At 54.6% G+C, this 14,568-nt stretch overlaps 1 protein-coding gene across 1 annotated transcript; it reads left to right on the forward strand.

The window, feature by feature from the left end:
- The first annotated feature begins 1,174 nt into the window (after positions 1 to 1,174).
- Positions 1,175 to 7,175, forward strand: DLX4 (distal-less homeobox 4). The gene is made up of 3 exons (XM_040245732.1): positions 1,175 to 2,041; positions 5,387 to 5,583; positions 5,983 to 7,175. Exons 1-3 carry the CDS (start codon positions 1,777 to 1,779, stop codon positions 6,220 to 6,222), a joined length of 702 nt encoding a protein of 233 aa, XP_040101666.1. The 5' UTR covers positions 1,175 to 1,776; the 3' UTR covers positions 6,223 to 7,175.
- Positions 7,176 to 14,568: the final 7,393 nt, after the last annotated feature.

Here is a 14,568-nt window from a genome sequence, read left to right on the forward strand (position 1 = left end):
ACCGCTGCCTTCACTCTGTACCCTGATAAAGAGAGCACACACGTGTGTACAAACATGAATTGTTTGCACACTCAAATGACAGAGGCTTTGTATATGGATATGCTGGGGAATCTGTGAGGACCGACAGGCTTGGTGTGTAACTGTCTCACCCCTAACACGAAGCAGCTTAGATGTGTGTGGACTGTTGTGTCTCATAGGATGGGTACAAGTATATAAATATTTATATGCTTGGGTTTTCTTTGTTTTAGAGTGTGCACCATCAATTAGACTTGTATAGTTGTGGGTCTGTGTGAGAGACAACCACAGTGCTTTTATTTAGGGTATTGCTATTCATCTTTGGGTGTGTAGATGTGTACACATCACAGCATATACTCTGTATTTGCAGATCCATAAATGAACCTCTGTTCGTGCAGGGATGCTAATGTGAACATCCGTGTAGACACCGGTGTTCTGGTATACGCTAGTGTATCTGTTGTATTTGAATAGAGTCCCTGTGAAGTTGTATACTTGTGGCCACAGAGACACCAGCCCAGCAAGGTCTTGGATTAGTACTATTTAGGGGCAGGCCCTGCACACAGGCTGGAAGATGAGGCCACGAACCTGGCTTGCCATATTCTCAGCACCCGGCAGGGAATTCCCTCCGAAGAACAGCCATCAAACTGGACTCCCTTCCCACTCCCAGGTTTTCTCCAGCTTCGTGCGAGGCTGAAGCCTCACGCGGCGCCAGGAAAGGCGGGGCGCCTCACTGGCTGAAGCCCAGACGGCAGATCCCTCCTTGGGCCTCGGGGGCCTGCAGGAGCTGCGGTGTCGCAACCGAACCCGGGCCCCTGCCGGAAGCGGAAGCGAGGACGGGGCGGGGTGCGGGGGGTGCGGTGGCGGTGAGACGCAATCGCGGCGGTCGCGGCGTGCCTGGCCCAGGGCGCCCCGCGGGGGCGTGCGCGCTGCGCGCGTGCTGGGCCGGCTGGGCGCCGGGCGGCACCTCCTCCGACCCGGCGTGTTTACCAACATACTGCCGGCGCTCGGCAGCCAGGCATTCCGACGCGCTGAATAAGCTGCGGGACTGGCGGGCTCGGTCCGTAGCGGCAGGGTCATAGCCGCCGCACAGATCCCCAGAGCCAGAGAGCGCGACCGCAGGTTCCTTTCGCCCCCGCAGCCACAGCGCCTCCGCTAAGGCACTGCTCCCCTCGGCCCTTGGGCATTGCCGCCCTGTCGACTTCCTTGCCTTTGTGCCGTTATGACCAGACTGCCCCAATCGTCCTGCAACCCAGCACCTCTCTGCAGCGGATCCCGAGACAGCCGTGCATAGAGAGTTCGCACCGCTCGCCTCCCATCTCCTGGTTCTGAATTTCCCTACCCTGGGGTGCCCCGGGGGCGGGGGTGGGAGCGGGGCGGGGAGGTGAGGGGATGGCCCCGGCTGCAGGCCTCCGTGAGGTCACCGCGTGTGGTAGCCAATCCGCTGCGTTTAAGTGGGCGGGGACCCCGTGGGGTCCCGGGAACCGAACCCTAGAGCCAGCCGAGTGGGGGCCCCATGGATTTAGGGGGGAGGGGGAAAAGTCATGGGGGACACTCTCCGCCCCCCCCCCGAACCCCTTTCCCAGGCGCCGGCTTTCCGCTGATGAGGCTCAGAGAGACACTTTCCCCGGGATAAGTGTGGGGAAAGCTGGTTGAGGGGCTCATCCGGCCCCAACGCCTGAGGCTCGGAAAAGAGAGTTGGCGGAGGGAGCGGACTCCTTGCCCGGCCATGGCCTAGGCCCTCGGGCCCCGGCCCCGGCCGCAATGACCTCTTTGCCCTGCCCCCTCCCTGGCCCGGACGCCTCCAAAGCCGTCTTCCCGGACATCGCCCCCGTGCCATCGGTAGTGGCTGCCTACCAGCTTGGCCTGTCCCCCATAACCGCAGCCGCCCCCGATTTGCCCTATTCTGGGTCGTATGGCCACCTTCTGCCCTATCCCTACAACGGGCCGGCGATCCCCGGAGACTCCTACCTGCCCTGCCAGCTATCCACCGCGCCATCTCAGCCGCCTCATCAAGAGCGGGAGACAGGTAAGTCCCGCCGCGGCGGCTCTGCCCACCTCTGGGTCCGGTTCCAGTGAGCCCCCAAACTTCGCCCTCGCCTGGTTGGGCGCAGCTGGCGGGATTCAGACCTCATTCAGATTCCAAGGGATCTGGGGGTGGGGGGAGGGCGAAGGGATGGGGCGGGAGACAGGGAGGAGGGGCGGGGGCGAGCTGATCTAGGTCTCTCTTCAAGACCGACCTGGTTTCGATTTGCAGTGTGTGAAGCCGGGTGGCTGGGCTCCCTACCCCACCCCCTGGGGCAGCAGGGTTGTGTACCTACTTGTAACGGAAAACTGAAACAATCCAGATGTGCGTGTAGGTGCCTAGCCTCTCCCCTAGGATTCTCTCCATCCTGCTCTCCTCCTCTCTTCACTGTCGCCCCTCTCCCAGTTCTTATTTCAGAAAGCAGTGCTCAAGCCAAAGCCTGATAACTAGAAATCAGGTCCCAGCTGGAAGGCAGTAGAAGTGGGGGCATATTCTGGGGCCCTTCCCCTTCTCCCCAGCCTGTTGCCTGAATGTGTCAGACAGAGACCAAACACTGACCTGGTAGAGTCAGGGGCTAAGACCCTACCCATCATTCTAAGAATGTAGCCACAGGCGGATCAGGCAGACTCTGGTAGTAGATCTCAGCCTTCCAGCCAAAGAACTGGCCATTCCTGTTATCTACACCCCTTGCCTTTGGGGTAGGTCAAGCCCCAGTTCCATTGCCTGGAGCAACTTTGTGCTCACTGGGTGGCCTCAAGCTAGGGAACTGGCCTGTCTTTCTGGTCCTAGCCTTGCACAGGGCTGTACCCATGCAACACAACACATACATCCTTCGGTACTGGCTTGAATTTAGAGCTTAGTTCCCCTGCACTCCCTACCCCCACCAAATTGCCCCCACAACTGTCTTTGGCACAGTTTCCTCCAAGGATGCACACTCAGTGACTTAGCTGGAGTCAGCCCAGGACCAAGATGTCTCCCTCCCTTTCCTTGTTGCTCTGCTGAAACACATGACCTCATAAATGTCAGAGCCAGGAATGATCCTGGAGATTCAGGAGCTCAACCTTCTTGATGTACAGATGAGCAAACTGAGGTCCAAAGAAAGAGTGTGAATAAATCAAGGACACAGCCTGTTTTTCAGGCTTGGCCCTTGCAAATTGGCTTTCATGCATGAAGCCAGAAAAGAGGATTTTAGGGAACTTCCTCAAAGCACCCCCAAAGTTGACTGCCTTCTGTTCCAAAACTGGAGCTGCTGCTTTTCTGCTGCTGGGTCTGTGGTTGGAGGAGGAGCAGCTGGGGGTGGGGGGGGGGTGTTCTACCAACAATCTGGTTTCTAAAAAACCGAATCCCTTGGTCTCTTCTCTTCAGTATATGCTTATGTGGTACATTTGTGTGTGCCTGTGTGTCTGTTTAGTGGGATAGGAATAAGATAAACCTGTCCTTAAGAGAAATCTTGGAATTGCGGTTGGTAATTTCAGTCCTGTCTCACCTTCCCTTTTCTTGGTTTAAGGACTAAAGAGTGGAGAGTTCCTTTTCTTTACAGAGTTTCCCCGGATCCAACGAAAACCTCACTGAACCTGAAGGATTTGGCTCACTCTAGATTAAATGATTGGGGTGTGAGAGAGGACTTGCGAGGGTCTTCCCTTTGCCCCCCTTTTGTTCACCCCTGCCTCAGGGAGAGGTTTGGCTCTTAAGTGAGCAGTGTGCCACCGCCCCGATGAGCAGGCGGGTGCTGCGCTGCCTCGAGGGAGGCCCTCGCGCTCCCGAATTGCGACCTGGGCAGATTCGTCCTGACTTGCTGCAACTGGTGTGGAGAAAGCAGCGGTGGGGAAAGAAACTAGGAGTGGGGTCTGCTGGGAGAATTAGGGTGAGGAGGGCGTTGAGAGTTTCGCAGCTGAAGCAGGCTTCCTGCTGTCTCTGCCTCAGAGTTCGAACTGTTCAGTTTTTGCAGCCCAAGAGGCGCGGGTGGTCGCTAAGTGGCCGGCCCGGGGCGGCGAGCAGCGGGGTTGAAGCAGGGGAGGCCCGACAAGCGCGGGCGGGAGCGGAAACCCAACGGTTTTTCTGGGAATTGGCTGAAGTAGGGGTCCAGGAGGGTGGATCTGAGAAGCCCGTAGCGCCGGAGACCACGGGTGAGGGATGCGGGGGAGGTGAAGGCACGGGGTCACCGCGGCCGGACGAGGGCGGGGGACCTGAAGTGTGGGTGTGGTGAGCCCTAAAGGAGGAAGAATTCGGGGGCGGGGCGGTGGGAGACGCGGTCGGACCTTCCCTGCGTCTAGGCACCCGGGGCCCAGGGCTCGGTCCGCTGAGCTTGGCGGCGGGCAACGAACCCTAAGCCCGTGTACATTTCGGCCGCTCCGTCCATCCCGGCCCTGCCCTTTGCACGAACGCTCTCGATGTCCCGGTAGGGTGGCGCAGGGTGGGACGCTCGAATCAGAAGAGGGGAGCCCCTTGCCCTCCCCATCCCAGGGCCGAGCTGTGACCCGACCGAGGTTCCTCGAGGGGCTGAACGGGAAGGCAGAAGCTGGCCGCATCTCCCGCGGCGGCACCGCAGCGCGATCCCGGAGCCGCCCCGAGGGCCTGCGCTCTCCGAACCCCGGTCACCTTGCGTGCCAATCGGGAACCCCTCTGTGAGTGCAGCCGGGCGGAGGAGGGGGCAGCCTTGCACTAACCGGCATCTAGGGCCCCTGAAAGCCTACTCTTCCAGCCAGCCGGCCTTGGGGGAGGGAAGAGATGTCAGTTTTCCTGGAGGGCGTGCCTCAGGAGGAGGAGGCCCTTACTATACGGGAGGTGATGGCAAAGCCTGGGGCACTTTCCATACTCTGATGCTGGGAGGGCTGCGCATCCTGGCGTTCAAGGCCCACTCTTGTCTGGCCCCTCCGACCGCCCGTCTTCCGGCAGCGGGGAGGCTGCCACGCAGACACTGACTCTGGCCTCTGAACAGTGCGTCTGAGTTCTCTCCGCCCGGAATGCCCTTCCCTCGTCCTCTCCAGCCTCGCCCCAGCCCTCTGCCCCGCCCCGCCCCAAGCTGGCGCCACCACGCGCGGCTGAACTCTGCCCTCCCGCCGCGGGGCGCCGCCCCTACCCTCGCTCCGGCCCTTGGCGCAGTTCTCTTAGGGTCGTAGGACCGTTGAGAGTAGGAGCTCCCTGAGGGCAAGAGCTGCGGCTAGTCCCACCCGGCACGCAGTGGACGTGGGGTTTGAAAGGAGGGTGAGCGCAAGGTAAAGCAGGGCCGAGCCCGGTGCCTGAGCTTTTGCTAATTCGTGGCCGGAATGCAAACGAGATGCAGATGAGCAGAGAGACGGCGCGTCCGCCCCTCTATCCGTGCACACACCGTCTCACGCCGCCCCCCAGACTCGGAGAAGCCGCCGCTGTCCCCGGAGCCCCCGGAGCGGCGCCCACAGGCCTCGACCAAGAAGCTCCGGAAGCCGAGGACCATCTACTCGAGTCTCCAGCTGCAACACCTGAACCAGCGTTTCCAGCACACGCAGTACCTGGCGCTGCCCGAGAGGGCCCAGCTGGCCGCGCAGCTCGGCCTCACCCAGACGCAGGTGGGGCCAGTCCCATCCTCCACCAGCCTTCCTCAAGTGTGTTCCCTGGGAACTCACCCTCAGGTGTGAATGACTGATGAGTCCCCAGCCTTATTTTCACAGTTCTCTTAGCTGGCCCCGAGTAGACTAGGGGAGTGTGTTAAAAAGGGTGGGGGGTAGGAGGGGATGGGGGACGTAAAAGGGGTGGGGCGTTTCAGGGCGTATAAGAGGGTACCCAGACTGGGAGAACTGGATACTAACTCAGAGGCAGGAATTCAGGGCCTTCAGGGGCTTTGGAGGCCTGGAGCCAATGTTCCCCACGTCTGCTCTTCTCCCAGGATGAGTGACTCCCTCTTGCTGGACCCCTTTCCCTTGGTCACTCCTCCTGATCTTCCATTGTTTCCCCTTTTCTCCCCCTAGGTAAAGATCTGGTTTCAGAACAAACGCTCCAAGTATAAGAAGCTCCTGAAGCAGAACTCAGGGGGACAGGAAGGGGACTTCTCTGGGAGGTCCCCCTCCCTGTCTCCCTGTTCACCTCTTCCAGCCTTCTGGGATCTACCCAAGGCAGGGGCCCTGCCCACCGGTGGCTATGGCAACAGCTTTGGAGCCTGGTCTCAGCATCACTGCCCAGATGTCCTAGCTCCACCTCAGATGATGTGAGTCTGAGGAGGAGCAGGTCAGGCCCCAGCCTCCTACAGAGCCCAGGCAGGACCCAGCCCACCTGCACCCTCTCTGGGCTGGGAGGAAACCAGATACAGATGGGTGTTCTCAGGAGGATGAGGAGCTAGAGGAGGAAAAGGATGGGGTGGTGACTCTTTTCCTCCTTGCCTCATAACTCAAATAGCCTTAGCCTTTGCCCCACCCCCACCCAGGACTGGACACTTTCCCTCCAGTCAGAGGCTCTGGAAAAAAACTTATTGGCTCGAGTTCAGACTTCCCACGACCCCTAGTCTTGTCACCCCTTCTTGAAATGACTGCAGTCCCACTACAGTCTGGGGTTCAACTAGCAACAAACACTGAGTGTTTTTTCTCTTTGTGTGCCCTGGGCCTTACCCAGCCCATTGATGTGGACAGAAGCAGACATCCAGAGTTTTCAAGCTGACCACCACTGAGACAGACCCACTGATTTTTCTAGATTTTTTTTTTACCCCCATAAGTGATACATTTATTTACCATCCTGTGAAGAAGATGGGATACCAAAAATGTGGACTTTTGTGGACCTATGGGTAATTTTTGCTCCTTTCCTAAGAAAGCCCCTCTTTCCCCCATATCTTCTCACTTTGAGTAGATAATGGATCCAATTATCCATCAAGTTCAACAAGTATTTATTAAGAGTCCGATTCCCATCCTGAATACCTAAACAAATCCACATGCATGCACTCTCGGGAACTCAGTAGAACTTTGTGGAGAATAGGGACAAAGATTCTTGGATGTTTAAGTAGAGATGTCCCAAACAGATGGGGTGAACCTAGCAATTCAGCTCCTCATAGCCAACTCAGTCCAAAGGAACTGCTTGTATTTATATCCAATCTGACCAGCAGCACTCCCCCTGCAAGCTCTCAGCATCCCCCATATGATGAACATCCAGAAATTAAAGTTTGTACAGAAACCCAGGCCTTGGCTGAGGTCTGTTCATGTTCTGACTTCTAGAGCTGATTGCTCAGCTTTCTCTTCTCTCCCAGCTGGCTCTTTCAGCACTGAACTAGAGGCACTGAGTCCTCTACCTCTACCTGGCTATCTGGTTCTAGCTCTGGAATGTTCTAATAATGTCCACATTTTCAGACACACCAGTGTGAAACCAGAAGATGCTAATACTGGGAATGATCAAAGTCTGAGTGATCATTATAGCCGATGCTCTCTTGGCCTAGTTCTGGAGGGAACCGGATACATCTCTGTGTCCACGTTGAGTCCAGGGAGAGTCCTTGCTCACCTTGGGAGAGGACACACTCACTGAGCCAGTCCAGTTCTCCCCTGGGTGAAGTGTCTCTTGGGGGGTGGAAAGGCCCAAACTCACCTAGTGGAAAGGGGAGCAGGAGGGAGAGGAGAAGGAAAACCCTGGAAGAAACTGGTCTTCTCCATCTAGACATGTGAAGAGCCCCTGTTCTGTGTTAGGTCCTAGGTATATCAAGGTGACTGAGGCAGTCCCTGTGGGCTAACAGGGAGCTAGAGAATGACCAGCCACTTGTCTGGTAAGTGCCAGGCTAGGGAAGTACAGGGGACAGTGAGTGCATAGTACAAACTCTCTCTCTCTAGCAGGGGGATTGAGGACAGGAGGTGGCAAATAATTCAGGGAATCCAGTCCAGTCTGGCCCAAGACCTTGGAAGAGGGACCTCCAATGCCAGGCTAGAAGCTCCCAAGTCAGACTTCCCTCTTACTACCTAAACCTTTTTCCTAGCAAGCTGGAAAGCCCACCCAGACACTTCACGCCAACCCAGACTGGATAGACAAGCCCAAGTTGGAGTATTATGTAGGGGAGGCAGTGGGAGCCCCCCACCTCAGGAGGCCTGCAGTCAATCCTTCCGAGGCCCTGAGGGGCCACCCCCTACTCCCCAAAACACACATGGAGTGGTCTTCTGGGGGTGGCAGATGGCACAGGGTGGACCAAAGCCAAGGTCCAGGAGAAGGGAGGAATGAGGATGCCAGGAAAAAAGACACCTGCTCCCTCCACATTGACACCTCCTGCGCCTGGCCACCAACCCCCATTTCCACTGGCTTTCGGTGGCCCCAGCCCCAGATTCCTCCTCTGGGTCTTCACTGAGGCCACAGGTCCTTAGGGCAGCTGTTCCCTCCCACAGCACGTTGCTGCACTCTTCTTTCCACAGACCTGAGATAAGATCTACCGCCCCATCTAGGAAAGCCTCCAAAGGCGAGATTAATTGGACAGCCCAACACGAGTCGCATCGTTAAAACAACAGCCTAAATTGTAAAGTCAAGTAGCAGGAGTATAATTACTCTTCCAGCCAGAGGCCAGCTGAGCTGACAGTGCCCCCCTCCCTTTCCAGCGGAAACAGGAATCCTTGTCCACTTTGGAGCTGGTCCAGTTTCCCTGGGCTCCTAACAGCTGATGGGATTGGACCTCAGTGGGAGAGGCACCCCCTTCTCTTCCCACAAACCATTGGAGCTGCAGGAAGGGAGCCTGGGGTTCCTTTCTGTGCAGACACCTCTCTGGGAAAATTGGGTCATTAAGGGGGGAACACTATAGAATGGTTTAGAACTGGAGTTTTGGCCTCCAAAGAGTCCTCTGCTGTGTGACTTTTGGAAAGTTGCTTAACCTCTCTTTCAGCCTCCTTTTCCTTCTCCCAAGATGGGAACTTTAATAGGACCTGCTTCCCAGTGTGGTTGTGATGTTGAAAAGAGATAGTGCTTGTAACATGTTTGACATGGTGCCTGTAACATAGTAAGCACTCATTAATAATAAATGGTGTTTATAGCTGCTGTATGTATTGAAGAGGAGGGGTCACAGCGAGGCTGAGTTCATACTGCCACTGCCATCCATTCAGAGCAGGCAGGAGAAAGGGGGCTGAAAACTGGAGAATTCCACACATCCTGGATCAGCACCCCTGAGAGCCAGACACAGGCAAGGTCTTAAATGTAGAAGCACCAGCAGCTGTGCCTAGAGCTCACTCTCTCAGTTGCATGGGTCTCAGCCACAAGAAAACTGACTTGGGGCTGTTCTTCCCTCTCCCCCCAAGGCTATTTTAAGACATGTTCCCCATCTCTCCCCCAACAAAATGAGATTCAATTAATTCAATTAAAGCAATTTTGGGAGCAGCTCCTGAAGGCTTGCAATGTGAGATAATTACAAGTAATTTGCTGCTGTGAAGAGAAAAAGGGCACACGGGGTCTGGGGGAAAAGGAGTTAGCCCCCTCCCCACCAAGCACACACAGATCTAGAGGGATTCCACACTGCCATCTGAACTGCCCTCCCATTGGCCAAATTACTTGCAGGTGGGAAGAGGGAGCTTGTGTATGTGGGAGGGGGCTGGGAAGATAGAGTGACAGATTGCTCCTCCCCCACCCCCAGATCTGCCCAGCAAGATGGGGGTGGGGAGCTGGTTGTTCCCCCGACAAAAAGTCTGCATATCCCTAGCAGCTGATTACTCAGCTCCAAACCTCACTTGGGTTTGGATGCCTGAACTTGCCTCTGGGATTGTATCCAGAGTCAATGGAATGTTATCCGGGTAGCTGAGGCTTGTGTAGATGAGGCCTTAAGAGATCAAGGACTTCCCCAGAATGTATAAGGGATATTGGTAGAGAGGGGAAAGGACAGAGAGAACAAAACTTACTTCTTGCTTCCAAGCAGGTAACGATACACCCTTCTTTCTCCTCCCCTGATCTGATAATCAGCTTTCTAGCTCTGCCTGGTGTCTAACCTCAGCTCTCGCCATTGTCTCCTCTCAGCTTTCTGTCCTTGGGGCCACTGAAGCTTATTCCTTCAGAAAAGCGTCTTGCAGGTGTTTCCCACCCCTAATTTTCACCTGGGATAACCCTTTCCTTGCCAGGGCTCATTTGGCCTTGGGGAAGGTGATGGTGCCAAGAGGGGGCTGGCGAGGAAGGTGGGGGAAGGCAGTGACCAAGACCAATGTGTGGGGATGGGCTTCAGGCCTCTGCAAAAACTCCTCTAACCCCCCTTCGCCTGGGAACCTCTGTTCCAAGAGATGAGTAATGTTTTAACAATTAGGGTGGTAAAGAAAAATTCACGGACCCCAAAGTATTTCTTTTTCATATCTTCCCCTCTCTCCCATCTGTCTCCTGGCTTCTCCCAGGTCAAGGAAGGGTGAAGAGGAGGGGCCCTTCAGTTCTAGTCTCCCCTCTCCAGTGCTTTTCCTTCACCCCTTCTCCGAGTAGCACTGCCGTTGGACCTGGGGCAGCCAGGGAGAAATTCTGGCAGCAAGTCCCTGGGCGACTGCTGTCTCTCCCCTTCCAAGATGAAGAAAGTTACAGAGAGAAAAGTGGCCGCCTCTTCATGCCTCCCCTTCTCCCTTTCCTGGCCAGCTCAGATTGCTTAAAAGCAAGGAATTAAAGTTTCTTCTACCCTAAACCTCAAAGTACAAAAGCCCCAGACAAATGCACAGAAACAGACAGATGTGAGGACCCAGGCATGGGGTCATCGTAAGTACACACACTGGCGCGCAACAAAGTGCGTGCACAGATAGGTGGACATATCGGTGCACGTGGAGTGGGCATAGCCGCACACGAGACACGTGAGCCTTCCACGGTTGTACGTGGACATATTTGGAGAAGTACACTCCAGATTACACACTCACAGAGAAAAGTATGACACAGAGGGGTGAACCAAGAAGGAAATGCCCAGGGACTTAAACATATGCTGAGACAGACTGAAACATCCCCAGAAATACACAGACTAGCTTCCCTATGTGTGAGCTTCTCCCATTCACTTCTCATTCCCATCCCCTTTTCCTGGCTGTTGCTCTGTTTTCTGGGAATATTTCCCTGGTAAGCAGTTGGTGAGGGAGACTGAATGGCTGAATGGCCACAGAATCTGATAATTTGATTATGAATTTATTTGCTTTGTTCCCTGAAGCCTTGCCTGCTTCCCTTCCCGAGCTCTAGCAAGAGCTCTCGTCCCAGCCATTCCTGGCACATCCGGTGGCTCTGAGAGGTCGCCACAGATTCCAGCCCTGGCACAGGAACCCAAAGGCTGTCCTCCCAGATGGCTCCACTGAGCCTTCTGTGCCCTGGCCCTGACGGCAACTCAAGGAGGAGGGGTTGTGGGGGTCACGAGGTGGTGAGGAAAGCACTGCTCGGTTTCTGCTTGCTGTGTAACCTTGGGCAAGTTACACACCCCCTCTGAAGCTTAGATAATTTCGCTTCCTGAATCTCTGTGTGTCTCTGTGTGTGTGTGTAAGGGGTTGCTGTGTGTCCACCAGCACTTTCCACTCCAATCCGGGGCACTGCAGCGCAGCCTGTGTCTTCTGTCAGACTGGAAGTTCTCAGAGTACAGGGCTTTGCATTTCCCACGAGACTGGATGCCTTTTCAACCCCCACAGCTTGATGTCTCATCTCTAAGGTCCTCAGCCCCACTGGCAGCCAGGGGGATGTGTCTGCCAGCCCAGGAAGGGAAAGGAGTTGGCCTCAAGCTCCTCCAAACATCAAGGTTTCTCGAGGACAGAAACTCTCACAGAGCCAGGCCTTCAGCCTCTCTGGCCCCCAAATGGAGAGATTACTTCATTTCCACTTTCTGTGGAATATATGTGGAATATATTCCTCTGAGCTTCATCTGAACCGTGCCCTTTCAAGAGTTCAGATGAGTTTGGGGTCAGATCTTTGGCAGGCCCGAGGACTTCCACTCTGGCCTTTAGGCCCCCATCCTCGCCCCCTCCCCACTTCAAGCTGATGAATAACAGACAGGCCGAATCATGAGGCCAGGAGCATGACGACTAGATAATCCCACTCCGGTCACGAGGCTCCTTGGGGGGACCCTGCTCTGCAATCCCCTCGGGCCTGGCAGCCCGTCCCTGTGATCATGTTCTCTGGCCTGTTTCACCTGACATGTCAGGGCCCATGCTCCTTCCTCAGACTGGAGGTTGCCAGAGAGCAGGGCACTGGCTCCCCTCTCCGACTGAGGGGCTTCCCCTTCAGGGCTTCCTTTCTCTGCTGGACGCCCCCTTTCCCCAGGCCTGGTGCCCCCACTCTCTTTGGGATGGCAGGCCAGGACTAAGTATGGATAGGGCCATGAGACCCTTGTCCAGGTCCTACCCCTCCCACTGCCCACCATGTCTGCCACAGAGCCACCAGACCACTCCTTAGGATTGGCCCCAGGAGCTGCTTTCTCTGCCCCTGCAAGCTGGGGCCTGCTGCAGACTCCTCCTCCCAGCCCTGAAGCCACTGGGAATTCTTTGCTCCAACAGATCCTGGGGGAAACCAGACTGCGGGAGGCTGCTGACATGCCTCTGCTGGGCTCCTGTCACATTCCCCAAGCCCACGGGATCAGCTGGACCCACTGATGGAGGCTGCTCCCACCCCTGGTGACGTTCCCCTCTCCCTCCTCTCCCTCCTCTCTCCCAAGGCCTGAATCTGCCCTGGGACTCATCCCTGCTTTCAACTTCCTCCCACTCCCAGCCCCTTGGCAGCCCCATCTAAACAATATGAACTATTTCCCCTGGCCCCTTGGAAAATAAAATGTGTTTCCTTGTCCAGAGGGACTTCATGGAGTCCCTGGAATGCAGACACTCAGCTGGGAGGCTCTGGGCAAGTCACTTTACCTCCTGGATCTTTATTTCCTCACCCGTGCAGTGGGAATAATGATCAGAATGATATCTCAGAAGGTCATGGAGACAGAGCCCACCCTAGATGTGCTGTGAAATACACCAGGTATGCCAGCATGTACGGTGACCCATTCCTTTGCCTCAGTCCTCCTCTGATCTACCAACTTACCACATAATGAAGAGTATAGTCATCCCCAGGAACAAAAAAAAAAAAATAAAGAGCCAGATGCCCAAGTTCAAGTCCAACTCTATGACCATAGGCAAGTTCCTTTTTTCTTCTTTTTTTTAAACTGAGGTAACATTGGTTCAACCGAGGATGAGATGGCTGGATGGCATCATGGACTCGATGGACGTGAGTCTGAGTGAACTCCGGGAGATGGTGATGGACAGGGAGGCCTGGAGTGCTGCAATTCATGGGGTTGCAAAGAGTCGGACACGACTGAGCGACTGAACTGAACTGAACATTGGTTTATAACATTGTGTAATTTGGGCATGTTTCCTAACCTCTCTGTACCTTGCCTTCCTCATCTGGAAAGTGAAGATAATAATTAATAGCCTGTGCTTCTTAGGGTGATGAGAACTAAATGGGTTAAAACACAATAGCCTCTAAATACAATCAGGATTCAGCAAGGATTAGTTGTATTATCTCTGACTGCCAAGCAAGAAAAACCTTTTCTGTCTCTGTCCCTGAGGGATCTTGTCCAGTTATCCCTGTTCCTCTGCTGGTCTCCACCTGTGAGAACTCCAGACCAACTGTCTTCCCCGAACACCCCCATGGCGAGAGTGGTGGGCTGACACAGCTGCTTTATGTGGAGGGGAGGGAGTTGTGCAGGACACTGGCTAAAGGGTAAGGACTTCTTTCTTTTTTATTTGGAGGATAATTGCCTTACAATGCTGTGTTGGTTTCTGCCGTACAACAATACGAAGCAGTCATATATATGTGTATATATATCCCCTCCCTCCTGAGCCTCCCCCTACCCCTGCCATCTCACCTCTCTAGGTCATCACAGGGAGCCAGGCTGGGCTGCTTATGTTATACAGCAGCTTCTCACTAACTCGTTTACACATGGCAGGGTCCATATGTCAATGCTACTCTTTCAATTCGTCCCACCCTCTTCTTCCCCCACTGTATCCCCAAGTTTGTGATCTGTCTCTATTCCTTACAAACAGTTTCATCAGGACCATTTTTCTGGATTCTATATATATGCATTAAGATATGTTATTTTTCTCTTTCTGACTTGCTTCGTTCTCTCTAACAGGCTGTAGGCGTATCCACCTCAATTCAACTGACCCACGTTCATTCCTTTTTATGGCTGAGTAATAGTCCATTGTATATATGTACCTCAACTTCTTTATCCATTCATCTGTCAGTGGACATCTAGGTTGTTTCCGTGTCCTGGCTATCGTAAAGAGTGCTGCAATGATCATTGGAGTACATGTGTCTTTTTGAATTATGGTTTTCTCAGCATAATCCTAGTAGTGGGATTGCTGGGTCATAGGGTATTTCGTTTTATTCCTAGTTTTTAAAGGGGTCTCCATACTGTTCTCCATAGTGGCTATATCAATTTATATTCCCACCAACAGTGCAAGAGGGTTCCCTTTCCCCCACACCCTCTCCAGCATTTACTGTTTGGAAGGGGTGAGGACTTCCAACTGTGTTTCCAGGACAGCCTTCTGAGTACCCCAGATGCGAAGATATCCGAAAGTGAGATCATCCAGAACCTGCCTGGGACAGAATCCATACAGAGGCAGCTGAGGCTCCTGACTTCTTCATTT

This window comes from Oryx dammah, unplaced genomic scaffold, assembly GCF_014754425.2.
Source record: "Oryx dammah isolate SB20612 unplaced genomic scaffold, SCBI_Odam_1.1 HiC_scaffold_8, whole genome shotgun sequence".
Lineage (NCBI taxonomy): Eukaryota > Metazoa > Chordata > Mammalia > Artiodactyla > Bovidae > Oryx > Oryx dammah.

Bases quoted from the DNA above. Each gene is read 5' to 3' on its own strand.
- DLX4 (XM_040245732.1), top strand. From the start codon at position 1,777: ATGACCTCTTTGCCCTGCCCCCTCCCTGGCCCGGACGCCTCCAAAGCC. The intron at 2,042-5,386 runs GTAAGTCCCGCC...GCCGCCCCCCAG, and splicing joins TCATCAAGAGCGGGAGACAG to ACTCGGAGAAGCCGCCGCTG. The intron at 5,584-5,982 runs GTGGGGCCAGTC...TTCTCCCCCTAG, and splicing joins TCGGCCTCACCCAGACGCAG to GTAAAGATCTGGTTTCAGAA.